Source organism: Aotus nancymaae, unplaced genomic scaffold, assembly GCF_030222135.1.
Source record: "Aotus nancymaae isolate 86718 unplaced genomic scaffold, 86718_ANA_hifiasm-v0.15.2.pri h1tg000059l, whole genome shotgun sequence".
Taxonomy (NCBI): domain Eukaryota; kingdom Metazoa; phylum Chordata; class Mammalia; order Primates; family Aotidae; genus Aotus; species Aotus nancymaae.
This window is the reverse complement of record NW_026988473.1, coordinates 59,589,970-59,616,177: the sequence shown is the minus strand read 5'-3', so window position 1 is coordinate 59,616,177 and position 26,208 is coordinate 59,589,970. Positions and strand designations below refer to the sequence as shown.

The 26,208-nt window shown below is 48.6% G+C and overlaps 1 protein-coding gene across 1 annotated transcript; it reads right to left on the bottom strand.

Moving 5' to 3' along the window:
• Window positions 1-3,896: 3,896 nt before the first annotated feature.
• On the bottom strand, window positions 3,897-19,766 carry MOGAT2 (monoacylglycerol O-acyltransferase 2). Its single transcript, XM_064365583.1, has 6 exons — window positions 19,653-19,766; window positions 18,109-18,287; window positions 8,821-9,025; window positions 8,320-8,494; window positions 7,498-7,697; window positions 3,897-4,912 (listed from the first exon to the last, which is right to left on the bottom strand). The coding sequence occupies exons 1-6, from the start codon at window positions 19,741-19,743 to the stop codon at window positions 4,758-4,760; spliced, it is 1,005 nt and encodes a 334-aa protein (XP_064221653.1). The 5' UTR covers window positions 19,744-19,766; the 3' UTR covers window positions 3,897-4,757.
• Between the last annotated feature and the right edge of the window lie 6,442 nt (window positions 19,767-26,208).

Sequence of the window (26,208 nt, the reverse complement as noted above, 5' to 3'; positions counted from 1 at the left end):
CTTGCCAAGTCACCATAAAGCAATATCAGAGGGACTGTGCCTCAGCAGGCCCTTTGTCCCCTTGGGAAATAATGTCTGAGAACTTCTCCCTAGGTCAAAGTACAGGCTGATTTCTAGAAGAGATTCCAGCTGTCCCCATTACTCGAGGGCCTCTGACCCTCTTTACCATGCCTGACACATCCTGCCATCCTCTGCTGTCTTTATCTGTGTGTGTATAGACGGGAGGAGTCTGCCTTCCCCACAAAAAGGTGAGGCCCCTGCATTGTTAGGAGGTGCTAAATGAATAATTGAGTCCTTATATGGATAGCTTCTGGCACATTAGTTGGAGAGGCCAATTGCTATAACAAACACACTCCTGTCTCAGTGACTTGAGCCAGTAAAAGGTCATGTTTTTTTCACACACAAAGTCCAGTGTGGATATTCCTGCTTGGGTGGCTCTCTTGGGCAGCCCTCCTTTGAGATCAGGGCTCTATACTACTTCCATCTTGAGCTATTGATGTCTTCAACATGAGGCCTCCGAGGTTGCTGTGAAAGAAGAGACCTCTTTCTTTTGGCCCCTCAAGTCTCTCCCCAACCCCCTATTTTGTGTCCTGGCACCCCTCTGTCTAATGACCACCTTGTACTCCATCCTGGTACAGGCTTGAGGGTTACCGTCATTGTTCTTACCTGCAGCTTTTGCTTAAACTCTTGCCCCCACCCCTCTGGGTCCCCTCTATATGGCCAGCTCAGTCTCTGTCTTCCAAGTCAAGCTGTCCTGTGCAGAAGCACGCAGCATCGGTGTGGCACAGCCTAGCCACTGAGGCTCATCCACTATCACTGCAGCAGACAGCCTTCAAGCTGGCTCTCGGGATCCCACCCCCAGGTATTCACACCCTTGTACGGAGTATGGTCTGGACTTAGTGACTCACATCTAATGGAGAGAGTAAGGCAGAATTGATGGTGTGGGACTCAGAGACCAGGTCATAAAAGGCAGTGTGGCCTCTCTCTTTCTCTTGGCTCACTCACTCTGGGAGAAACCATGTCGTTGGCAGCGCTGAGGAGAGGCCCACATAGCAAACAACAGAGGCCTCCTGCCAACAGCCACACGAGTAGGCTTGGAAGCAAGTCCTGCAGCCCCGCTCAAGCCTTCAGAGACCACAGCCCTAGCCCCAGCCTGGCTACAATCTCACGAGAAACCCTGAGCCAGAACCACTCCACCAAGCCATTCCCAGACACCTGACCCCTAGAAACCGAGAGTTGACGGGGATTTGTTGTTTAAAGCAGCCAAGTTTTGGAGTCATCTGTCATACAGTGATAGGCAACCAATTTAATCACCTCAGAGGCAAAGACTGTGTCTTCTTCCCCTGATCCCTGCCCCAGGCCTAGTGTGGGTGGAACTGAGAGGAAGCACATGTGTGAGAATTCATTTACTCAACCAATTCCCACTCACTGGGGATGCTGAGGTCTTGTGCTGGGCAGTAGAGCTGGGTTGAATGGGGCTGAAGTCAGCTAGATAAGAGCCTAAGGGGGTCCCCAGTCCATTGGGAGACAGAGAAGTCTACTCATTTTGGGAGGCTGAGGCAGGTGGATCACGAGGTCAGAAGTTCAAAACCGGCCTGACCAACATGGTAAAACCGCATCCCTACTAAAAATACAAAAATTAGCCATGCATGGTGGTGCTTGCCTGTAATCCTGGCTACTCAGAGGCTGAGGCAGAAGAATCGCTTGAACCTAGGAGGCAGAGGTTGCAGTGAGCCAAGATTGCAACACTGCACTCCAAACTGGGCGACAAAGCAAGACTCCATCTCTTTTCTTTTCTCTCTCTTTTTTTTTTTTTTGGCACACAGATGATTCATCATTCAACTTGATACTCCATCTCAAATAAAAAAAAAAAGTTACTTTTTAAACCGTCCTCAAATTATCCTCTGGTCCTGCTGGATCCTGATCCTCTGGATTCAGACTGGTCCAAACCCTATCCTAGAAGCAATGGAGAGCCACGGAAGGAGGCTGAGTAGGGAATGACGTGGTCAGCTTTGTGTTTTAGACAGCTCGCTGTGACCATGCATGAGGGATCAATGGGGGAGATTGAGAGGGAGATGGGGCAGAGATGCGAGGCTGAGCTGGGATCTTCGGGATACACAATGTTGCTGCCACGGTCACGCAGGGAATTCCAGGTGTGTGTGCCTGGGGTTGGGAGTGGTTGTGCTGTTAGTTCTTAATTTTTGGTAGATTGTTTGCAAAGATGGCAGTAAGAATCCCTGCATGTGTCCACACCCTTTTGTAATATAACGTTGCTGCTCCTCCCATCCAGAGAGGGGTCCTATTCCTTATTCCTTGAATCTGCTGGATTGTGACTTGCTTTGACCAACAGAATGCAGCAGAAGTTATGCTTGTGAGGTGTGCAGCCTAAGACTTGAGTCCGTGAAGCTTTGGCTCTCATTTTTTGTAATCAACCACCATTGAATGCTAACAGACCAGTCAGTATAGAGGGAGACCCAGTGTCCATGTGCAAAGAGAGGCCCAGCCCTTTTGGCATCCCTAGCCGTCCCAGGCCCAGCTGACCCTTTGGCTGGATATAGCTGCAAGACCCAAGAGGAACCACCCAGAGAATCCACAGATTTGTGAGAAGTAATAAATCCTCGTGCTCTTCAACCATTAAGTTGCTGTTGTCTTGTAGACAGGGTTTCATTCTGTTGCCCAGGCTGGAGTATGGTGGCACAATCTTGGGTCACTGCCACCTCTCCCACGTGGGCTCAAACCGTTCTCCCACCTTAGTCCCCTAAATATCTGGGACTACAGGCACCAGCCACCAAGACCAGCTAATTTTTGTATTATTATTATTTTTTTTTTTGTAGAGAAAAATTGTATTTTTTCACCATGTTTCCCAGGCTGGTTTCAAACTCTTGAGCTTAAGTGATCCACTCACGTTGGCCTCCCAAAGTGCTGGGATTACAGTTGTGAGCCACCATGCCTGGTCAGCCATTAAATTTTGAAGTGGTTCGTTATATAGCAGTAGGTACCTACTATGGGTGGTTATTTATCTCCTTTGCAAATCTCACCCTTCCTTCAAGGCCCTGCCCACGTGTCACCCCCTCAAAGTCCTCCCCTCGGCTGTAAATCGTCCCTCCCTTCTCTGAACTCCATTGCTCCTTCTTCCTGCTCCTCTTGTGACCCTTATTCCACGCTGCCTAGTAGGATGATAAGAGGCACTTTCATGAGGCATTGGGCACCTTTGTCACCTGGCTTCTAATTCACACACGTACTGCACATCATTCCACAAAGGACAGGGAATAGCTTGTTATCTCACGAACTGAAGGTGGATACTATAGTATTTATGTCTCAAATGACAAATTGAGGTTTGGAGATGTGGCTTGCCCAGGATCACTGAAAAGGGGCAGAGGCAGAGCCAGGACTGAAACCTAAGTGTACACTTCTCTAAGTGCCCCCATATTGTGGTTATGGATGTGATCTGCTCTGTTTCCCCACTAGAGGGTGAGGGAGAGTCACAAACCCTGGTCCAACCCAGCCACCCTCTGTCCTCTCCCTACTGATGCATGTCCCTAACCCAGGAATCTAGAGCTCTGGTCAGGGAGTCTGTCCCCATCTTATCCCCCAACATCCCCACACCCCTGCAGACACACGCACACATCTCATATCTGGTTTCCATTCTCTGCTGGCCTGCCTTGTGTCTTAACAAATTGACTCCACTTCTCTCCCAACAGAATGGGGCCAGAGGTGGTAAGCTTAGGGTTGCTTCATCAGGAAGAATCGATCAGTATGGTCTTCTCTGGCCCAGTCTCAGCCAGCTTCTGGGAAGGTGAGATGGGGCCTCAGGCCCAGGCTGGGGGTCAAGGGTGAGGCTTTGACCAGCCCTCTTGGTTGGGGGTAGAAAGAAACAGAAGCGTGCTAAAATATAATTCTCTCATTTATTGAACTGACGTTTACGGAGCCCCCTTTTTTGTGCCAAGGTCAGGGGCTGAAGTTACAAAGGATGAGTAAGAGGTGCCCTATGGAGCCCTCAGCCTATGTAATGTCAGAGCTGAGATTCAGAGTCAGTTGGGGAAACTGAGGCTCAGAGGGAGGGAAAAGAGGCCTGCCCACAGTCATACAGCCAGTTGGTAACAGAGCACAGTCCTCCCTACCCACCTTCTGATTGCCTCTGGCTGCCACTCCATCACCCAGAGAACTCAGAATCTTGAAGCTACCTAGGGTGAGCGCAGGGGCTTACTGGCCACCCCTCCTCTCCAGCATGGAGAGGGAGGACCTGGTGCAAAAGAGGGCTGATTCAGGGCAGAGGGCAGACTTTGAGGGTGGGAGGGAAGGATGAGGTGCAGGATGACGGGGCTTGTAGGAGAAGGGACTGGAGCTGGTGGCTTCTTTTGTGCTGCTACTCAAGGCCAGAGAAATAAAAACCTCACTGTTCTCTTTTTTCCCCTACATTTCCTTTTATAATATTTGAATGACATTACAACAGAGAACAGAGACCTCAGAAACCATTCTCTTCCAGCCCTCTCTCCCATTTCACTGAGGAGCAGACAGAAGCCAAGGAGCAGGAGGCTTGCAGAGGTCTTGCAGCAGGTGTGCAGATTGCAGTGCCAGAGTCTGACCTCCTCTTCTGAATTGCCCACTATGACTCACAGCCTGGCATGGGTTGGATTTGTAGGAGTCTGGGAAGGCTCTGCAGATACGTTCAACAAATACCTCCAGGATGTCTTCTCAGAGCACAGCGCCTCCTGCTGGGCTCCCTGATGTTGGCCCTGCCCTCTGGCTGGAGGTGCTCAGCAGAACTCCAAGTGTTGGTCAGCAGGGATGTCGAACTTAAGCTTGTGGGCTTCGAAGAGGTTGCACAGCTCTTTGACATAGCGCTGGTGCAGCTGGTTCACCTCCTCCTCCGAGGGATGCAGTATCTTCTGTACCTCGATGGGCTTCCCCACTGCAAGAAATAAAGGTGGGCAGTGGCTCAGGGTAGGGAAGGGGCCCTTGGGGCAGGTGCCCGCTTCCATGGTTCATCCCTGCAGAAAAGGGCTCTTATTGCCATTCCTTCCAACCCTAATCTTAGGTAATGAATTCTAAGACATTAGGGCAACTCCAAGATTCTGATATAACAATGGCTGGATTTTTTCTTTCTTTCTCTCCCCTCCCTTCCTCCCTTCCTCCCTTCCTCCCTTTCTTTCTTTCATCTCACTCTATAGACCAAGCTGGAGTGCAGTGGCAAGATCTTGGCTCACTGCAAACTCTGCCTCCAGGTTCAAGCAATTCTCCTGCCTCAGCCTTCCGAGTAGCTGGGATTACAGGCATGCGCCACCATGCTGGGCTAAGTTTTTGTATGTTTAGTAGAGATGGGGGTTTACCATGTTGACCAGGCTGGTCTCGACCTCCTGACCTCAGGTGGTCCACCTGCCTTGGCCTTCCAAAGTGCTGGGATTACAGGTGTGAACCACCACGCCCAGCTAACAGGTGGATTTCAATGTGTCAGGCAATGCACTAGGTGCTTTACATGAAATATCCCCTTTAATCCTATGGATATACAAATCTGTCATTATTCCTGTCTGACAGATGAGGCAATGAGGCTCAGAGAGGTTCCCTGACTAGTTTGAGGTCACATAGCCAGGAAGAACCACTGCCAGGTTTTAAACCCTAGGGATGTGCCCTTCACCTTCAGGCTATATGATTTGGGGAGTCCAAGATGCCAAGATTGGAAGTGGTTGTATTTCTAAGATGAGGTGAGTTCATAGCCCAGGCAGCTCTTCTTTCCCTTCTAACCCTCCACACTGACCTGCAGTGGCTTCTCTCATCCCAGGGAGGAATCAGGAAGGACCTAACTCATCTCCTTTCTCTAGTTCTGCCTGGCTGGGAAGGCAGCTCCTCTGCCCTCTCCTCTTGGCAACAGCTCTGGAGGCAGCAGAAGTATTAAAATTCATAAAATATTGCCACACGACACAGGGGAGTTCATGACGTAGGGGTTTACAAAGTCTGTGCTCAACTAGCAAGTAAATGGATGGATGGAGATGAAGTGAATGGACTTCTCTCTATGAAGTCTGTCAGGGGCCGGGCGCGGTGGCTCACATCGGCAATTCTAGCACTTTGGGAGGCCGAGGTGGGTAGATCACTTGAGGTCAGGAGCCCGAGACCAGTGTGGCCAACATGGTGAAACCCTGTCTCTACTAAAAATACAAAAATTAGCTGGGCAGGGTGGTGGGTGCCTGTAATCCCAGCTACTCGGGAGGCTGAGGAGAGAATTGCTTGAGCCCAGGAGTTGGAGTTCAATTGGACTCCAGCCTGGGTGACAAGAGTGAAACTCTGTCTCATAAAAAATAAGAGAAAAATAAAGTCTGTCAGAGGAATGTAGTTAGAATCTAAGAAGAAAGCAAAAGAGATGTCCAAATTGCTGGAAAAAATGGCCTTATGTTTTTAAGCTCATGGTCAATTCTTACAGGAAAAGCCCTCAGGATGTAATTTAGAGCCTATTGACTGCTACTCTACATACGAATTTAACATACTTGGAATACCTGTTCACTGTAAATAAGCCTCACTAGATCCTCTTGGTTAGAATTAAATCCTCCTAGCCAAACGCGGTGGCTCACACCGGTAATCCCAATACTTTGAGAGGCCGAGGCTGGGGAATCCCTTGAGATCAGGAGTTTGAGACCAGCATGGCCAACATGGTGAAACCTGGTCTCTACTAAAAATACAAAAATTAGCCAGTCGTGATGGTGGGTGCCTATAATCTCAGTAATCCCAGCTACTTGGGAGGCTGAGGCAGAAGAGGCAGAGGTCACAGTGAGCTAAGATCGTGCCACTGCACTCCAGCCTGAGCAACAGAGCAAGATTCTGTCTCAAAAAAAAAGATAAAGAAAGAAAGAAAAAAGAAAAAAGAATTAAACCCTCCATCTCTGGCATTGTAAAAAGTCAGATAGATCCTAATTCAAACCTCAACTTTGTTATTCAAAGACAGTGTGATATTTTGAAAGTTACTTAACTTCTCTGAACCCATTTACCATCATTGAATGGGGATAATAATTTCTGCCTTGAAGGTATGGTCGGGCGTGGTGGTTCACACCTGTAATTCAGCACTTTGGGAGGCTGAGGCAGGTGGATCACTAGAGGTCAGGAGTTCAAACCAGCCTGGCCAACATGGTGAAATCTCGTCTCTATTAAAAATACAAAAATTAGCTGGGTATGGTGGCACGCACCTGTAGTCCCAGCTACTCAGGAGGCTGAGGCAGGAGAATCACTTGTTAGGATAAGCTGAGCTGCTTCATTTAGGGCAGACAGTGTAGTGCCTGGCACACACCAGGGGCTCAGCAATTGGCTGCAACTATTGCTCTTGGCACCTCTGTCATAGTTCCTATCCCAGACTGTCTGCTATTCTATCTGCTTGTGTGTGTATGTTTTCCAGTCTAGAATGTGAGCCCCATGAGGGTAGGAATAAATCTGGCCCGTCTCCTTGACCCCTTGCAGCACACAACCTGCCCTGTCCCTATAGCCTCCTCCCTCCCAGCTTGGTCCTTGACTTACCCACAGTGGTGATGGGCCGGCGGTAGGGTATTAAACCAAAGCTGTACTGGAAGACACCACGGCCATGAAAGAGTGGGAAGGAGATGCCCATGATCTTCTGCAACCGATTCTGGATACAGCGCAACCAGGAGCCAGAAGAATTTGAAATCTGGTCAAATAGGTCATTCTCCCCGAAGGAGAAGATTGGCACCAGGGGTACCCTGGAGAGAAACAGAGGAAAGAGGGCATATGGGAGGCCCCAGAGAAGGCACACAAGCTGAAAGACCTGTTAGCTTCCTGCAGGGACTCAGTGACCAAGAAATGGAGCAGAGGACAGTGCCCTGGGCTGGAAGTGGAGGCCTGGGTTATCTCCCAGACCTTCACAGCCCCATTATCTGACCTTGGGCAGGTCCCTCGCAGGGCCACAATTTTCCAGTTGCACCACAAGAGGTAGACCAGATGCTTCAGAGAGTCCTCCCGGATATAAAAACCTGCATTGTTTTTCCTAGAAAAATATCTCCCATCTCGGCTGGCTCATGTTTCTCAATGATGTTTCACCCCAAGCGGGGAGAACAGCCCTGAATGTACTCCAAATATCCCTCTTTTATGTACCACAGGTCTCAGATCAAGTGCCAATATGTTCATTGCCACCTAGTTTCTTAGATCATTGAGTCTCCCTTGTGGAAACTTTTCTAGATATTTGGACGTGAGACACCAAAATATAATCTTCATTGTGAGTGGACCGAGAATCTCCCTGCCAAAATAGAATCTGCATTCGTCTCTGCCGTCTTCCCATCCCAATTGCCAGGTGTACCCAGAGTGCTCTTCCCAGAAGCTTGATACCCGTGTGTCAGGGCGAGCCTGACGAAGCCCTTCCGGTTCCTCAGTAACAGCTTGAAGGATCCAGGCCTGGCATCCAGGGCCTCCTGGGCACCCCCTACAATGATGCCCAGCAAGTTTCCACCACCCTTTCTGCTCAGAATGTGAGCAGCGCTCTCCTTTTCTGATGTGACCAACCCTGGGGAAAGAGAAAGGTGGATCAGGTATGAGGTGAGGGAGGAGGGGCTGTGAAATACATGTAGCCCATGAAAGAGATCACCAGCAATGCCTGCAGAGGCCTGGGGTTCCCCCACTGTACCCCATTCCAGCCAGGAGCTCCCTGAGTCCTCTCCCTCTTCCCAAACCCCCGTTGGCCTCAGTGCCCAGCATGGTGCCGTAGGAAGTGCTTCGTTGGGCCCAGCCTCCTTCTCCTCCTGCACACGCTCTTGGAGGAAGTAGAGAACTGTCGCAACCCCCCCAGAAGTCTGTCACCTTCCCGAGCTGCTCAGGGGTGGAAAGACTCACCTGCGGACATGATGTAATCTCTGAAGAAGGGGGCCCGGAACCACAACGTCAGCATCATCAGATGGGGGCGGATCCCGGGGAAGATGGAAGAGAAGCCGGTGCTCTCAGTGCACAGGTTGGCAAAGGCTCCGGCTGCCAGGACTCCATGGGGGTGGAGGCCCGCAATGTAGTTCCGAGAGGGGTCCAGCTCAGCAGTCTTGACCAGCTGCAGGGACGGCAACCTGCTGAGCCAGGGCGGGACCTGTGTGCCAACCCTGACTCTGCCACTCACTGCTGTGACCTTGGGAAACCCTCCTCTGAGCCTCCACGTCTTCCTCCATATGTCTGACCACCTGGGTTCTTACGAAGATTCAGATACGGTGTGTGACGGCACCTGGTGATACCATGGTGCTGGTCGTGCCACAGACTTGATGTTGGCTTGGGTCAAATTGCTTCCTTCTCCTACAGGCTCCTCATCTGTGAAGTGGCAGTACAGTATTTGGCCCTGTCCCTGCTGCCTCCGAGGGCTACTGAGAAGCTCAGGTATCATAGTGCCTGGAATTATTTATACCAACACCACCTGCACATGACGTAATGTGAAGCCATCAAAAGGCCACATGGAGGCACCACCGTGCTGGAACAGCCTCATTTTAAGAAAACAATGTTCCAGCCAGGAACGGTGGCTCGTGCCTATAATCCTAGCACTTTGGGAGGCCGATGCTGGTGGATCACCTGAGGTCAGGAGTTTGAGACCAGCCTGGCCAACATGTTTGAGACCAGCTTGGCCAACACGGTGAAACCCCATCTCTACTGAAAGATAAAAAAAATTAGCCAGGTGTGGTGATGGGCACCTGTCATCCCAACTACTAGGGAGGCTGAGGCAGGAGAAGTACTTGAATTGGGGAGGCGGAGGTTGCAGTGAGCCGAGGTTGCACCACTGCACTCCAGCCTGGGAGACAGAGCAATATTCCGTCTCAGAAAAACCCAACAAACCAAACAACCAAACCAAACAAAAAAAAACTCCAAAAAACAAAAAACAATGTTCCTTCATATCCGTGGGTTCCACATCTACGGATTCAAACAACCTCAGATGGAAAGTATTTAGAAAAAAATGGATTGTCGCACCTGTAGTGAATATGGACACACTTTCCCCCCTTACCGGTATACCCTAAACACAGTATGATCACTATTTCCACAGCACTGGATTAGGTATCATAGATATTCTAGAGATGGGTTACTGTGTGTGGGAGGATGTCCCTGTTATAGGCAAATATCACATCATTTTATATGAGGGACTTGAGCATCTGTGGATTCTGGTATCTGCGGGGGGTTCCTGGAACCAATCCCCCTTGGATGTTTCGGAGTGAAATACTGGTGCTGCAGATGTAGGAGTGAGCCTTCATTGGCTGAGGGCCGAGTCCTGCTGGGTAGAAAGCGCATACACGCCAGGGGTGGCTCTGGCCCTGATTACCCATAGGCACCCCTGTGGCTCTCTGCTCCCCCTCACCAGGCCTTCATTGCCCCTTGGCCACTCTCTTTCCCTGGCCATCACAGCAACTTGCCTGGGCCCGGCCTGGCCTGCAGCATGAGGTTGTAGCAGAGTCCAACGGGCGTTGTAGTCTGGGTGAGACAGAGCTGCATCATTAGCAGCTTCTAGGTGAAGTGGGGTGAAGGTGAAGCAGGAGGGAACTTAGTTAACAAATGCTGCTCCTGGCTAGTACTGGATGGGCTGTGCCAAGCAGCTGAATCTGCAAAGATGATCGCTGTGGGTGGTGATTGCAAGGAACCGTGGGGGCCACCCTTTTCAGTGCCTTGGCCATCAGAGTCCAAGGGTCCCCAGGGTTTCTGGCCCAATCCCACATGCCCCAACGGGAGGCTCCCTGATAGGACTGCCCTGGCCCTGCAGTGTGCACTCCCTCAGGTCAAGGGCAAGCCTTTCCCCTCGGGCACAGCTTTGCCAGTGTAAAGTTCTTCCTGTCATCAAGCTGTGACTTTCAGCCACTGACTCCCTGAGGGTTCTTGCCTTTGGGGAGCAGCAGAGGCCTAGCTGCCCTCTCTCAGAGCAGACTGGAGACATCTGTAGGGCCTGGAGCCTGTCTTCCCCATCTGGCTGAACAGCTCCATATTCTCTTGTCCTTGACCAGGTCATGGCCTCTGCTATTTATTTATTTATTTATTTATTTATTTATTTATTTATGAGACAGAGTCTCACTCTGTTGCCCTGTGGAGTGCAGTGGCACCATCTCAGCTTACTGCAACCTCCACCTCCCAGGTTTGAACAATTCTTGTGCCTCAGCCTCCCAAGTAGCTGAGATTACAGGTTCATGCCACCACACTTGGCTAATTTTTGTATTTTTTAGTAGATACAGGGTTTCACCATGTTGCCCAGGCTGGTCCCAAACTCCTGACCTCAAGTAATCTGCCCATCTCAGCCTCCCAAAGTGCTGGGAATACAGATGTGAGCCACAGTGCCTGGTGTAGTGGTGTTTCTTTAAAACATACCTAGCTCAATGCATGGAAACATCTGCTTATACATTTTCATTCTCTTTTAGTGGGAGGGTGATTTTGCACCTTCATAAAGGCAATTTGACATTATCTGCCAAAACAAAAAAATATAACTGATTTTTTAACCCAGCAACTCCACTGCTAAGGAATTTAGCCTACAGAATTTCTCACACTTGTGCAAAATGACATCTGAACAAGGCTATTCACAAAAGCATCAGGTGTTGGCGATATCAAAAACTTGTCATTCACTCAAATGACCATCAGCAGGGCCTATTTAGACAAATTGTGAAACATCCACACAATGGACCATTGTGTAGCCCTAGAGAAGTACAGCAGCTTTTTCTGTCCTGACGGGAAAGAAGTCCCTGGCAACTTGTTAGGTGAAAAAGCAAGGGGCAGGATGATGCGTGCAATGTTGCAACTGTGCAGAGAAGGGAGAAATATATCTGCTTTACATGGATACACCGAACACTGGTAGTCATCGTTGCCTCTGAGGACAGGGACTCGGGAGATGGGACGGGAGGTGGAATGAAGACTTTTCATACCTACCCTTTTGTCAGTTTTTAAATTTTTTTTTTGAGACAGAGTCTCACTCTGTCACCCAGGCTGGAGTGCAATGGCATGATCACGGCTCACTGCAACCTCTGCCTCCTGCATTCAAGCGATTCTCCTGCCTCGTCCTTCCGAGTACATGGGACTACAGGTGCACACTGCCATGCCCAGCTAATTTTGTTATTTTTAGTATAGATGGGGTTTTACTATGTTGGCCAGGCTGGTCTCAAATTCCTGACCTCACGCGATCCACCCGCCTTAGCCTCCCAAAATGGTGGGATTACAGGCATGAGCCACCACACCCGGTCAGCATTTTTGAGTTTTGAACAAAGGTATTACGTACTCTAAATAAACAAGTAAACAAATGCATGCGTGAATAAATGATTATGGAATCACGAATTTACTTTCTGTCTCTATGGATTTGCCTGTTCCAGACGTTTCACACACACGGACTCATACAATATGTGGCCTTTGCATCTGATTTCCTTCACTTAGCATGTTTGCAGGTTTATCCATGTTGTGGTGGGTATCAGTACTTCGTTCCTTGCTGTGACTGCATACTATTCCATTTTATGGATATTCTGCATTTTGGTTGTGCATTCGTCAGTCAAGACATTTGTGTGGTTTCACCCTTGGGCCATTGCAAATAATGGGGCCAGGGGCACTTGTGTACAAGCCTTGGTATGTGAAAATGTTTTCAATTCCTCGGCAGGGGGTACAGGGGCACTACTTTTAACCCCAAGACACTCTTCAGTCCCTGTCTAAAAGATCACGGTACCACATAGGGGCCCTCTGGGAGAGGGCATCTGGACCTCGAGTGGGAGGGAGGATGGGGGGGTTGCTATGTCTTTACCATGTCTGTCCAATCCCATTGCTCCACAAATGACCTTGTACCCTCTCACAGTCATGGGCCAACCGAAGATCCTCGAGAGCCCAATGTCTTAACGGCTTCTTTATGGTTCACAAAGCAGCCATGCTGTTAGCTTGTTTAATGCTCACCCTGGCCCTAGGGATGCTGGCTGGAGTAAGTTAGGCCCCATTCGACTGTTCAGCAAACCGAGATGCAGAGACCTGCCCTAAGCCACACAGATGGCTGTGAGTTCTGCCACCTCCTGCAGAGAGCATCAGAGAGAGAAACAGAGAAAGTGAGTGAGCCAAGCGAGCCGAGAAGCCTCTGTTCCAGACCCAGGGAAATATCCCGGCACTCAGGACTGTCTTTAGGACCTTTCACTTGCTAGTCAGACTTGGAAGGTCCAGGGTTCTCTCGATTCCTTTATCCCGGGAGAAAGTGGCTCCTGCATCAACAACCTGCCCCGCACTGCTCCAGGGCCTGGCGTGGGGCGAGACTGTTCACGGCCTATTTATGTGCCTAGATTAGTTGGTGAGTTAAAAACACTGGGCTTCCAGGGTCTGATTCAGAAGGTCTGATCTGGCCTTGGGCATCTGATTTGTGACAAATTCCTAGGGGATTTGGTTACACATCAAAATTCCAAAATCCCCTTTCAGGTTCAGGTGGTTAGCTCTCTGTGTGTATGTGTGTGTGTGAACAAGGATGCTTCCCTGTCTCTCCCCATCCATCCAGCTTAGATGGATAGAAAGGCTTGGATATTCTCCCTGGCTCTGGCTGTAACTCCCTGTGGCCCTGGAAAGGGCTTTGGCCTCCCCAGTCCTCTCTGTAGATAAGTTATCAGTCGGTCCTTGCCCTGCCATAGTCACATACTCATTTCACAGACACACTTTGACACCCATGGACACACTCCCTCAATTCTAACATGCACACTCTCCCCGCCTACTTTAAACAGTTTGAAATTAAGATCCACCTTTCATTTCTAATTGGAACTTTTTCTCTTAGTGGTGCATGAAATACTGGCATGTTTTACTACTGAGGATGTCTTAGAGTTGAAAAAATACAGGAAGTGCCAGGCCCTGAGAGCTGGAAAGAGCACCAGAAGTGGTAAACTCTCCCAGCACCTACTAGATGCCAGGCATCTTGCGTAGACCAACTTGCCTCACCCTCCGTCAACTGTATGAGGGAAGTGTTGTATCACTGCCCCCATTTAACAGATGAGGAAATTGAGACACAAGGTTCATTAACTAGTTGTAGGTCATACAGATAGTATAGACTCAGAGCCAGGGTCCCCAGAAGCCTGGCTCCATCCAGTAGGAGCCCTAAGTGAAAGGGGATTCATGGGGCAAAAGGATGCACTCCAAGTAAGAGCGCCAGCACAAGCTGTGTGGTTCATGCCTAGGCAACTCGGAAGGCAAGGGGAGGGCAGGCAGGTGAGGGGTGGGCTGGGGCTCAGGCGGGAGCCCAGAGTGCAGGGACTTGCAGGTTACAGCAAAAATAGACTTTAAGAGCCATGGGAGTCACTGTCACTGCTGTGTTCACTCATTTTATGAGGATTATTCCAGCCACAGTGTGGTGGATGGACTGCAGGGGGCATTGGCAGAAGTAGAGTCGAGATAAAGAGATATGTGTGGTCAGGACTTAGGGCTGGGGGAGGAGAAACGAGTCAGGCTGGAGGAGTTTAGAAGGCAGAGCCCAGGCGTTAGAGCAGTGGTTCTCCACCGGGGTAAGTGTGTGCCCCCCAGCTCCTTCCCCTCCCCCAGCAGAAGATATTTGTTAATGTCTACAACATAACAGGGAGGGATAGTGCTACTGGCATTGAGTGGGTAGATGCCAGGGGTGCGGACAGCCCCCACAACCAAGAATAATACAGTCCCAAATGTCAGTGGTACCCAGGTGGACAAAGCCACCTGGAGAGCTACCTGGCTAGGGGGTGCAGTGGATCAGAATAAGGTGGGAGGAATCCAGTCCCTGCAAGGCAGCTCTGGGGCTAAGGGAACCGCTGTGCTCTGTGCCAGCATTCCCTGCCCATGGCAGAGGTAGGACTCCTGGGAGGGTCCTGGAGATGTGCCCCAGCTCCATGTGAGGAAGACTTCCCAGGCAGAGCCTTCCTATAACCAGGAGGGCCATCTCAGAAGGAAACACACATCCCAGATTGTGTAAGCTGGGGTTTCTGTCCTGGGTGAAAGCTGGCCATCTGAGTCTCACTGACTCAGGTTAAGAGACCCCAGTGTGCTGAGAGGTGGCAGGTAGGAGGTCAGGCACTAAGACCCTAGAGGCGCCTGGCTGCAGAAGAGCTGAGGCTGTGTCACAGGTGTGGGTGGGTGGGGTCAGGGAAGTGGCCTGCAAGGTGCCCCAAGCCTGGCTCTGACAGTGACAGGCACGATGTGGGCAGCATTTCCTAACAGCAGGTCTCAGCCCTGGCCACAGCCCTTGGTGCCTAAGGCCTTGGCCTGTGGAAACAGCGTTTGCTCTGGATGATGAAATCTTCAGCACGGGGGAAATGCAGCGACTGGGTGGGTCTTCAGTATCGGGTGGGAACAGCTCCTCCCACACAAAACATTGCCTGACCTCCACCATTAGCTCTTTGGGAAGCTGACTGGGTGACTTTAGAAAGTTCCGAGGCCCAGAAACGGTTTCTGATTTTTTCTTGAAATTCCATCACCAGGCACTAGTTCAAAAAAAACACACGCTAAGAACTGACAAAAGCTCAGAAATCATTGGACGGCCACATGCGTATGGCAAGGAGCACAGAGATTTGTGAATGTGAGAGGAGCTCAGCAGAGCTGGGGCTCCCTACTGTCTGCTCACGCGACGATCCCTGCAGGGCCTGGGCACTGAAGGTGTGTGGGAGGGTGGGCAGAGTCTGCAGGCCACAGCCCCACCCCGCAGGCCCAGCTTAGGACAAAGTCAAGTGACAATCATCGCGCCCTCTGCTGGCCACTCAGTGGCATTGCCCTTGGCAGGTGGTGCTGCAAGGGGCCTGCAGTGAACGAGAATCCTGGAAATAAAAACAACAACAAAAAAAAAAACGGTGCACATAGAATTTCTGCAAATCAAGGCCTGTGTCCCACCAGTGTCAACAGTGATGAGGTTGAGATACCCTCCTCAAAAGCCATCTGGCTGGGGAAGGAGCAGGAAGGATGTTGATAGGGTAGGCACAGAGCTGCCTCAGCATTTCTGCCAGACCTGCAACAGGAAACTCTCCAGGTGCAAAGAAGGCCAGCTACTGTCTTTTGAGGCCCTTGGGCTGGCTGAAGACACCCCGGGAGATGAGCAGTCCCAGGCCTGCGGGATGGCCTCCAGTGGCCTCCACTCTCTGATCTGAGGACCTCCCCAGCCTCGTCTGCAGGCCTACCTTCTGCTTTAGCCATGCTGAATGTCAGGCTGTGGCTCAGGACTCACCCTGTGGCAAGTGTCTGGGCCTGTGCTTGTGTGGCTGCCTTTTCAGGCTGCGTTTTCCCCCCAGTGAGCTTGGGATTCAGCTCCAGAAGAAGTGAGATCAGAGCCAGAACCTGCTTTAGGGTTTTTTTTGGCTTGGTCCCTGATGTCACACACACCTCCCCAGGCTGACCGCAACACACTTTCCCAGGGAAACTCTGACCTTCTTGGCACACAAGAGGAAGCCCAGGCTAGAGAGAGGAGAGGCAGGAAAGGGAGGTCAATCTCAAAGTGCAGAGGTTCTGGGGTGGGGATGCCCCGTGACATGTCCATGGCTGCTCCTAGAACCCAGTAAGCCCTAAGTTTCTTTGCTGACAAGACCCAGGAGGGGGCCCTGCAGAGGAAGCACATATGAGGGGCAGGGGAGACTGCCCCCCTCCTGGGTTCCCCAGACTAGACCATGCTCTGCCCTTCCACATCTATCACCCCTTGTGAGCATGGCAGTCTCTGCCAGCCGCTGCCCGCCCTTTGCCCAGCACCTCCCTTGCCCTTTGCCCTGGAGGCCTGCTCACTGGTCTGTAGAAGCTCCTGCATTCCAGTGTGGCTCGACCTTTGCTAGTCCTTCTTGGGCCCCAGGAATCTCAGAAGGAAGCAGGGCAAGAGCCCCCACCACCCTGCATTCCCATAACTCAGACAAGTTGCTTAGCTTTGGTGGGCTTGCTTTCCCTGCCCCTCCCCCTTTTCCAGCTGGAGACCTTGTTTCTGGAGGGACAGGAAGAGGTAGGGCTCCCAGATGGGGTGGGAGAAGTCATTGCAGGTGTGGAGGTCAGAGCAGCAGGGCTCTAGGCTCTCAGAGTCCTTCCCAGATTCAAGGTCATGTTCACGTCTCCTCAGAGTCTCACTGCCTCAGGAAAATAATACTAGCTACCCGTTTACTGAAAAGCTGCAAGGTGGTTTACCTGATTTACCTCACTGAATCTACACAACCCAGTGAGGTATGTGACATTATCCCCATTTTACATATGAGGAGACTGAGGCTCAGAGAGACTAACTTACCCACGATCATATGGCTGGTATGGTATGGGAAGATCTGGGGTCAGAATCTAGTCTGCCCATCTCCAGGGGCTATATCTTACCCCTTTCTTCTACTTCCAGAGGAGGGCCGCCCCTGCCTGTCCCTTCTCTGCATCCCCACTGCCTGCCCCATCCTATCCAAATGGCCAATAAACCTTCACTGCCTGGCTGCACAGATTAGACTGCCTGGGATTCCACTGAAGGAGTCAAAAGCTCTCAAATCCAGGGATCTGCTCTGGACACATCTTCAAGTCCAGGGCCAAGTGTCCACAATGACCACGAGGTGACAGGAGTTGGAAAGGCAGAGATTGGAAAGCATGCAGAGGAGGAGGGATCAGTGTACTTACTAGATACATGGGGAGACTGAGCTTCAGAACAGGATAAGGCTTTGCCCAAAGATACACCAAATGCCAGAGTTAGGGGCAGGGTAGGATCTGAGAACAACTCAGGGCTCTCTCCCCTGTCCCCTTATCCACAGTCAGTGTACACACTTGGAAATCTGTAAAAGAACTTGCTGTGTGAACTTGGTGACATTCCCTCCTTCTCTGAGTGTCAGCCTCCTCTTCTGGTGAATGTGAAGTGTGAGGCTAGATGGTCCTTAGGACCTGTGAGTTTATTACCTTCACCCCCAAGCCTGGGGTGCTGATGGGTTTGTGCCTTTAAGATACATAGGCGTGCCTCACACCATATACCCCATGGAGCTCCTTCAAACGCTGGACATTCATCCATCCGCGTATTGGCCCCACATCCCTGCAGATGCAAAACTGTGATGGGAGAGAAGCTGGACTCTTCTCCAGGTCAATAGTAGCGGAAGCCCTAGCTCCTGCCTCCCAGCCCAGTACTCTGCAAATGCATGCAGGGCCACACTCTGTCATGGAGATGCGAGCACTCAGGCCATGACTACACCTGAGCCAACTCCCTCCCCCACCCCAACCAGCCTCAGTACTCACCGAGATGGGGAAATAGTCTTTCATGTACTTCCATATGGTCCAGCACCTGATGGCCTGGACGCGCCGACCTCCCTGCCGTGGCTTGTCTCGGTCCAGGTACCACCAGGCCGCATACAGGACACTGAGGAGCCAGAATCTTGTAAACAGGAGGGCTATGAAGCCCGCAATGCAGATCTCAGCTGCGGAGGGAAGAAGGAGCTGTTGGCAGATCAGCCTGGCCTCCAGGAGCCGCAGAGCCGGCCCTGTCCCTCCCGCTCCTGCCTCATGTCTGTGGCTGCTCTGAACTATGCAGTGTTTCCAAACCCTGCTGAGCTCCGGTTCCTTTGCCTCCAGTGACCAGTGACTTTTGTTGTTGAAAGAGGGAGGGAGGGAGGATATACAGGGATGTGTGAAATGTCTAACAACTCTTAGAACAGAGATGCAGCTCGACCAGAAGAGATGCTAGGGCAGGGTCCTGGAGGGCCTGCTTTGCCAAGGGGGAGTTTTTTAGCTACAAAATTGTGGAGGAGTTTCTGAGGAAGTGTGTGTGTGTGTGTGTGTGTGTGTGTGAGAGAGAGAGAGAGAAAGAGAGAGAGAAAGAGAGTCAACATTTTAACAACCAGGAAAGTGGCATCTGTGTACAGACTGAACCCCAGCCCTGGAGGTAGCAGTTCCTACCCTGTCTGGTGCCAGCAGATGAAAGGAAAATCCCACAGATTTCCAGCCATTCTCTCTTCCCAAGTCCCAGATCCAGGCCCTGCTAGAAAATGTTACCTTCAGCAGAGCTGTTGTTTGGGCAAGGGTGATCTCTCTGGTCACAAATCAGTGGTGGGGTAAGTAAGGAGACATGCCCATGCCTGCCAGTGTGAGCCTGCCCAGGGTCCAGGCCAGGTCTGTGCTGAGCAGAGGTCAGCCCATTTCTCCATCTCCTCCACAAGAGCGCTGCAAGGCCAGCTCTGTTGTCCCCTTTCTGCAGAGGGTGAAGTTGAGGCTTGGAGAAGTCAGGCATGGGCTGGCCAAAGTCATGCAACTGGTCAGTTGCCCAGCTGAGTCTGACTCTGGGTTTCCTAGTGCCCAGCTTGCCCACTCCACAGTTTACTCTCAGCCTGGACCTTCTCCCCGACCTCCTGTTCTTCCCCTGTTTCTCTTGCTTACCCTACTACCAGCCCTGGTTTCCTCCTCTCTGAGAGCACAGAAGGAAAATCCCTCCTCTCTGAACAGGTTGCAGAGCCCAGAACTCTCCCATCATCACCCAGAGGCTTTCCCATACCACCTGGCAGCCTGCAGATTGGTCTCCATCCAAGTACCAAAGGAGAACCCACAGTGTAATCCAGGAAGGGTAAGTAACCTGCCCAGAGCCACAGATGGTGACTTCTACCCCATTCCACCCACAAGAAGTCTCTGGGCAGGCCCAGGAGTTCTCTCTGGGCAGGAGCTGTGAGTGCAATAAAGGCCCCTTTAGGATAAATGTCTTCCCACCATCAATGAGCCGTGTGCACCTGGTGTGGCTGCTCTGCCCCACCTGAGTGCAGTGGTCTCCCATCCCACAGTGCAGCCCAACTTACCCAGCGCCAAGAAGGAGAAGACCCACTGTAGGACGGCAAAGGTCTGCAGCCTGCGCTCCCACGGCACAGACAAGGGCGCGAACTCTACCATGCTGGCGGGTCAGCCTGGCTCCTGCAGATTCTCTGAGCTCTGCTGTGGTCAGAGGCACCCACAGGTTTTTGTTCCTGCCCCAGGTTGTAGAAGTGGGCAGGCAGAGTGCCACACCCAGCCCAGCCCAGCTGCAAGACCTCTCTGCCCCTGCTGAGGCAGGGACTTCTGTCCTATAAGAAACCTTTGAATCTACCTGCTGGAGCCTGGCTAAGGAAGCAGGAAGAGAAGGGGTTGTATAGCCTTTATCAACCTTCTCAGGCAACGCCTTATATGCGTGGCTACCTTTCCCTGATTGCTCAAATCTTGTCCTTCCTATAACTAGGCAGGCGAAGCCCCAGGCATATGCAATCTCGCCCCCTTCCCAACTAGTCAATGACCTGGCCCCAACTCTTGTTTCTTGCCCTATGCATTGCTCTCCTCCACACATATGCTGTAATCACTCCCACCTAAAAGTCCCCACTCAGCTGGGCACGGTGGCTCACGCCTATAATACCAGCACTTTGGGAGGCCAAGGCAGGTGGATCACCTTAGGTCAGGAGTTCAACACCAGCATGGCCAAAATGGCAAAACCCAGTCTCTACTAAAAATACAAAAATTAGCTGGGCGTGGTGGTGCGCACCTGTAGTCCCAGCTCCTCGGGAGGCTGAGGCAGGAGAATTGCTTGAACCTGGGAGGTGGAGGTTGCAGTGAGCTGAGATCGTGCCACTGCACTCCAGCCTGGGTGACAGAGCAAGACTCGGTCTCAAAAAAAAAAAAAAAAAAATCCGAGTTCTGAATTCTGGTGGGTGTGTATTAGTCCTTCATTGTGGTTATACCATTTTCCTAACAACTAACAAACGTGAGCACATTTTAATATGCTTACTGCCCATTTGGATGTCATTTTCTATGACCTTCCTGTTCTAGGGTTTGTTGATTTAAATATCTCTTGAACTGAACAGCTGCCGTCTACTTCCACAGACAGCCTCGTTTATAGACTGGCCCCGTCTTCCTTATTGGCCTCTCTGTTACTTTCTAGCCTCATTCTCCTCTCCACAGTTTCCACACAGCAGGAGAAACTGCTGGACCGTGACTGTGTGAATGTTCAAGTTTGGAGTAGGGCCAAACTGTTTTCCAAAATAATACATCAATTTATAGTCTCCCAGGAAATGAAAGACCCCCACCGTGGACCCACTCTGACACTTGGTGTGCTCAGACTTCTTTTCTTGCGAGGGTATAAAGTGAGACCTAGTTTTACTCTTGATTTGCATTTCCCGATCACTAATGTTGAACATCTCTTTATGTTGTGAACCTGGGTGAGGTTACAAAATGCCTGTTATCTGTTTAGCCATTGCTTCTAGATTGGCTTTCAGCAGGCTGAAATTTTGTTTAGAGGTGTGTGGCAGTGTACCTTTGAGCAGAGAGCAAGGAGTATACCGAGATCACGGGCTAAGGACACAGTGAGCACAGAAAGAAAAGCAAAAATGCCCAGTGTCCACGTGTGTCTTAGCAGAGCCAGTCCATGGGCATCACTGGAGTGCAAGTTTAGTGCAAGGAGTGAAGCCATCTGTGGCACCAGGGGCAAAGCTATCTCCAACATCAAGTTCTTGGGTTAAGGCATGTCATCTGAGGGAATGTCACCTTCAGAGGCGAATTATAGGGCAAAAGCAATATCATCTGGGATGTGGGACAGGTGTGTCCTTTTCATGGGGACCCACTGGAGTTAATGTGGGCCTCATCATTTGTTATGATTCGTTAAAACAGTGGTCTGCTGAAGGTTTTGGGCCTCCGATTGTAAACTAATGCAAGGAGCCAAGGCAGTAGTGATAAGACCCACCATTGGCAGAACAGAGTGTGGCTGCACCTGACAAGGTTTGTTCTGGGTGGAAGTTTGGGTTCAAATGGGTCCCAGATCAGATGAGCAGCTGCCTGGTCTAGGGGACAATCTATGGTTATGAGTTCCAGGAGAATATGCATCTTTAATCTGGTCCCTAACTCTTGGGGGACGGGAGTGAGATTGAAATTATAAAAATAGTTTAAGACCTGGGTAAACTCAAGATCTCTAGTTTATTTATTGTATTGGAATTGGAAAAGAAGTTGTTTGAGGACATCATTAAAGCCACCACTGGGACCTGTCAGGGACGTGAAGGTTCTATTGGATGCCTCCTCCAGGAGCCCAGCATAGTGTATTCTAAGGAGTGAAATGTGTGCCTTCATAACTATTAGTAATGTCTATAACTCAGAAAGAAACAAGCAGTGAACTAGCAAGGCCTTGCATTGTGTTCTTAGTGTACATGGAGTTATGTGATTTTGATTTATACTTTGGATGAAATAAGAGATTCCCAGGGTTTATTTGTTTTTTACCTTGATGGGAACAATTTTTAGGTAATGGCCCAATAATTAATAATGAATGTGAAGCTGGCTATTTCTTGGCCAGGACAGCCAGTGCTAGGATGACTTCCTGAAGTTTGACCAAGTGTGTTTTTTCTTGGATTCTATCCTTCATCATCCTGGCTAAGGATTGGAAAGCAACAGCTCTCCACTAAACTGCATCACGTGTGATAGTTAACGATGTCATTTCCAATATCCATGAATTCCCCTTCCTGTTCACTCAGTTAACACCAAAGGGCTTCCTAGATAGCCAAGGGGCCTGGGGAAGGGGTGACTTCCTCCAGCACCCTGGCATCTGGCAAGGGACTGAGAGAATGAGGAGGCCACCCCCTCCTGCAGGTGGAATATCTCAGAGGGCCCAGGGTTGGCTCCATCATTTCTTAGGGAGGCCTTGGTAGCAGAGCTGAGCTTGTGGGTTGATGTTCCCGTGACTCAAAGCATAATGGGCAACTGGGTATGGAGGGTCACAGGCTGTGAGAGCCTCTACTTCCAAGACAGCCCATAGGTAGCCAGTCATTTGTTGTTTTAATGTGTCCCTGAGGCCAAGAGGGACAATATCTTGCATCAGAAGCCCTGCAGGAACTAATGACCATCATAGCTGATCCAGAGACTCCAGGAGGCATTGCAGGGAGCTTGCCAAAGGCTTACAGTAAAGGAGTTTTTGAGATTACACACAGGAGTGCCTGTTGATTTCAATTTAGCAATAAAATTTGTCAGTGAGAAATATGTTGCCACCAGAGCCCAAAAGTATTAAGAAATATTGGGCTTAAATGTCTTGAATGTATGTATCAGATGCATTTCCTTGGAATAGGACTTCCTTGATGCAATGTCGTATCTATATTCCTGGAGAAGGGGGTTGTCATTAAGATCTTGTCTGCAAAACTTGTGTATGGCGACAAAGCTGTGGAGGTCCCCCATGGGTACCCTGGAAAGGCATATGGTGTCCCCTCAGCAGCAGAGCAAACTTCAGCTGAGAGGCTGTTGGAATAGGCACTAAACAGACCAGGTTAGCCAAACATATAAGAGCAAAATATTTACCACCTGTTGATTGAATAGAATCAGCAATTTAAATAATATTAAGGAGGCGGTGATGGATGGGACCACGATATTAAGATTGCAGTCATCCATCATAAAGTGCCCTTATGTTTTAGGTGTCACATGTGTCTTAGGAGAGGCAATTTATGGATGCCACTGGAGTGAAGGTTTAGTGTAAGTGTCCAGGCTACATTGATATACATTACATACAGGTTATATATCCATATAATACATATATGTTCCATGAATACATATAAATTTTTCTGTATACATTATACACACATTACATTATTACACTATATATACATTATATAGTCATCTTAAATTTCAAAAACATTTTTCTTGGAATACTGGAATTCACTAAATGCAACTCATTTTGAGGAAACACTTATATAAATAAAAATGAGAGATTAAGAATGAATGAATTAAATTCCTAGGTTGTAAATCTAGAAAAAGAACAACAAAGAAACTCAAAAGAAACCACAAGGAAGAAAGTAATAAATATAAAAGCAGAAATTAATGACAGAGATGAGAAAACAAAGATATAATTAATAAATTACATTAAAAAGGAAATACACAAACTACTAGCTAATGCTATCACAAATAAAAGATACAAATCACACATATATGAAATTAAAAAGGAGAGTGAATGAAATATTGAAACAAAAGAAATTTCTAAAAACCTTAAGAAACTAGAACTACTTTGTAAACTTCTATACAAACAAATTGTAAACTAAACTGATAGAATACTTAAACAGATTAATTTTCATAGTAGTCAGATAAAGTTATCAAGAAATTATCCCACAAAAAAAGCACCAGGCACAGATGGTTTCACAGATAAATTTTAGCAAATCTGGAAAGATTAGATCATCCTAATGCTCCATAAGTTGATTCAAAGGTCTTAAATTCAAGAAAAAATTTCAATTTCTTTCTTATATAGCAAGTATAACATTGATATTTATACTCAATTTTTAAAAAGCAGAGCAAAAAAGAAGAGTGCACATTTATCAAATTATTTATGAGTATTGATGCAAAACATTTAAATAAAATATCAGAAAATATTAGAAGATGGAATCTAACATCACATTACCATACACCATGAACAGGTAGGATTAAGAAAGCCATTAATGTAATACAAAAAATTGATTTAAGAAGAAAATTTTATTATTATCTCCATAGATGCTGGAAAAGCTGTTGATGAAATTTACCACAGAGTGAAATTAATGGGTGTTTTCTCAATATAATAAAATATAAGTACCTTGTTCCTAAAGCTAGAATTTTTCTTTTTTTTTTGAAACAGGGTCTTGTTTTGTCGCCCAGGCTGGTGTGCAGTGGTGCAATCTCGGCTCACTGCAACCTCTGACTCCTGGGTTCAAGTGATTCTCCTGCCTCAGCCTCCTGAGTAGCTGGGATTACAGACGTGCACCACCACACTCAGCTAACTTGTATTTTTAGTAGAAACGGGGTTTCACCATGTCGGTCAAATAGGTCTCAAACTCCTGCTAAAGCCAGAATTTGAATGGAGAAATACTAGAGGTATTTCTGCTAAGTACAGGAAAAGCCAAAGAAGCCCTCTTCTGTTCAATGTCATACTGGAGATATTAGGCAAAGCAGTCAGAGAAATCAATAAGAAGCATAAGAATTTAGGGGAAAAGGAGTTAATTTATCCCTTGAAGATGATATGATTGCATACCTGGAAAGCCCTAGAGAATGAATGGTAAAATTAACCCAGATAACAGAAAATTCAGTGAAGTAGCAGGATATAAAATTGACATACAAAACTTAATAACCTCAGTATACACAAGTAATGTCTAGTTAGAGAATATAATCAAGGAGAAAACTCTATTTATATAGCAATAAAGAAAATGAAATCCTTAGGAATAAATGTAATGAGAAATATACAAAACCTATATAAGAAGAACTTTAAACACTCTTGAAAGATGCTCAAGTAGAAGTGAAATAAATGAACAGATGTCACTTGTTCCTGTTTAGGATGGCTCAACATCATGAAAATATAAATTCCTTCTTATTTAATTTACAAATTTAATGCAATCCCACTAAGAACATCAATAAACTTTTTTATGGAACTAGACAAGTTGATACCGAGCATTATATGGAAAAATGGTATGAAGAATTAGTCAGGAAAACATTAAAGACAGTATCTTCCATATGAGGCTCAGTATCAACTTGTCTAGTTCCACAAAAAAAGTTTATTGGTGTTTTTATGGGGTTGCATTGAATGTATAAATTAAATAAAGAGGATCGATTTTTTTTATATATTGATCTTATGTCCTTGCCATTTTTACTTCTTAGTTCCAGAAAACTTCGTAGATTCTTTGGGGCTTTTTCTTTTTTCTTTTTTTTTGAGGTGGAGTCTCTCTGGCCCAGGCTGGAGTGCAGTGGCTCAATCTCAGCTCACTGCAACCTCTGCCTCCTGGGTTCAAGTGCTTCTCCTGCCTCAGCCTCCCGAGTAGCTGTGATTACAGGTGCCCGCCACCATGCCTGTATTTTTGAATTTTTAGTAGAAACGGGGTTTCACCATGTTGGTCAGGCTGGTCTTGAACTCCTGACCTCAAGTGATCTGTCCACCTTGGCCTCCCAAAGTGTTGGGATTACAGGCGTGAGCCACCGCACCTGGCTTCTTTGGGGTTTTTTTTTTTTTTTTTTTCATAGACAACGATGTCATGTTAGATATAGTGAACCTTAAGTTTCTCTTCAAAGAATCAGTATGTCATATGTTTACCTCTCTTATTCTTTAATTCTCCATTTCAAAGTTTAACTTTCTTGTAGTTTCAATAAACAACCTTTTCCACCAGTTTTAATCAGTAGTTCACATCTGTTCCCCTGCTCCCTTGCTCTGGTTACCTGCTTTGACCTCACTCATCCCGGTCACCTGCCCCAGTCACCTGCTTTGACCTAGGTCACCCCTGGCTACCTGTTCTGACCTGCCTGTAACTGTCCTTCCCGCCAAACTACCCATCCCACCACTCGGGCTTAATTATAGGGCAAAAGCAACCCTGTTCCCTTTAAAACAGTCAATCTGAATTAGACTAGACTGTGCGG

What these genes read in the sequence shown, in the direction of transcription:
- MOGAT2 (XM_064365583.1), bottom strand. Translation starts at nt 19,743, where the DNA reads ATGGTAGAGTTCGCGCCCTTGTCTGTGCCGTGGGAGCGCAGGCTGCAG. An exon ending in AGGCTCGCCCTGACACACGG is followed by an intron (nt 7,698 to 8,319) that starts GTATCAAGCTTC and finishes GTTTCTCTCCAG; the next exon opens with GGTACCCCTGGTGCCAATCT. An exon ending in CCGGCCCATCACCACTGTGG is followed by an intron (nt 4,913 to 7,497) that starts GTAAGTCAAGGA and finishes TATTTCTTGCAG; the next exon opens with TGGGGAAGCCCATCGAGGTA.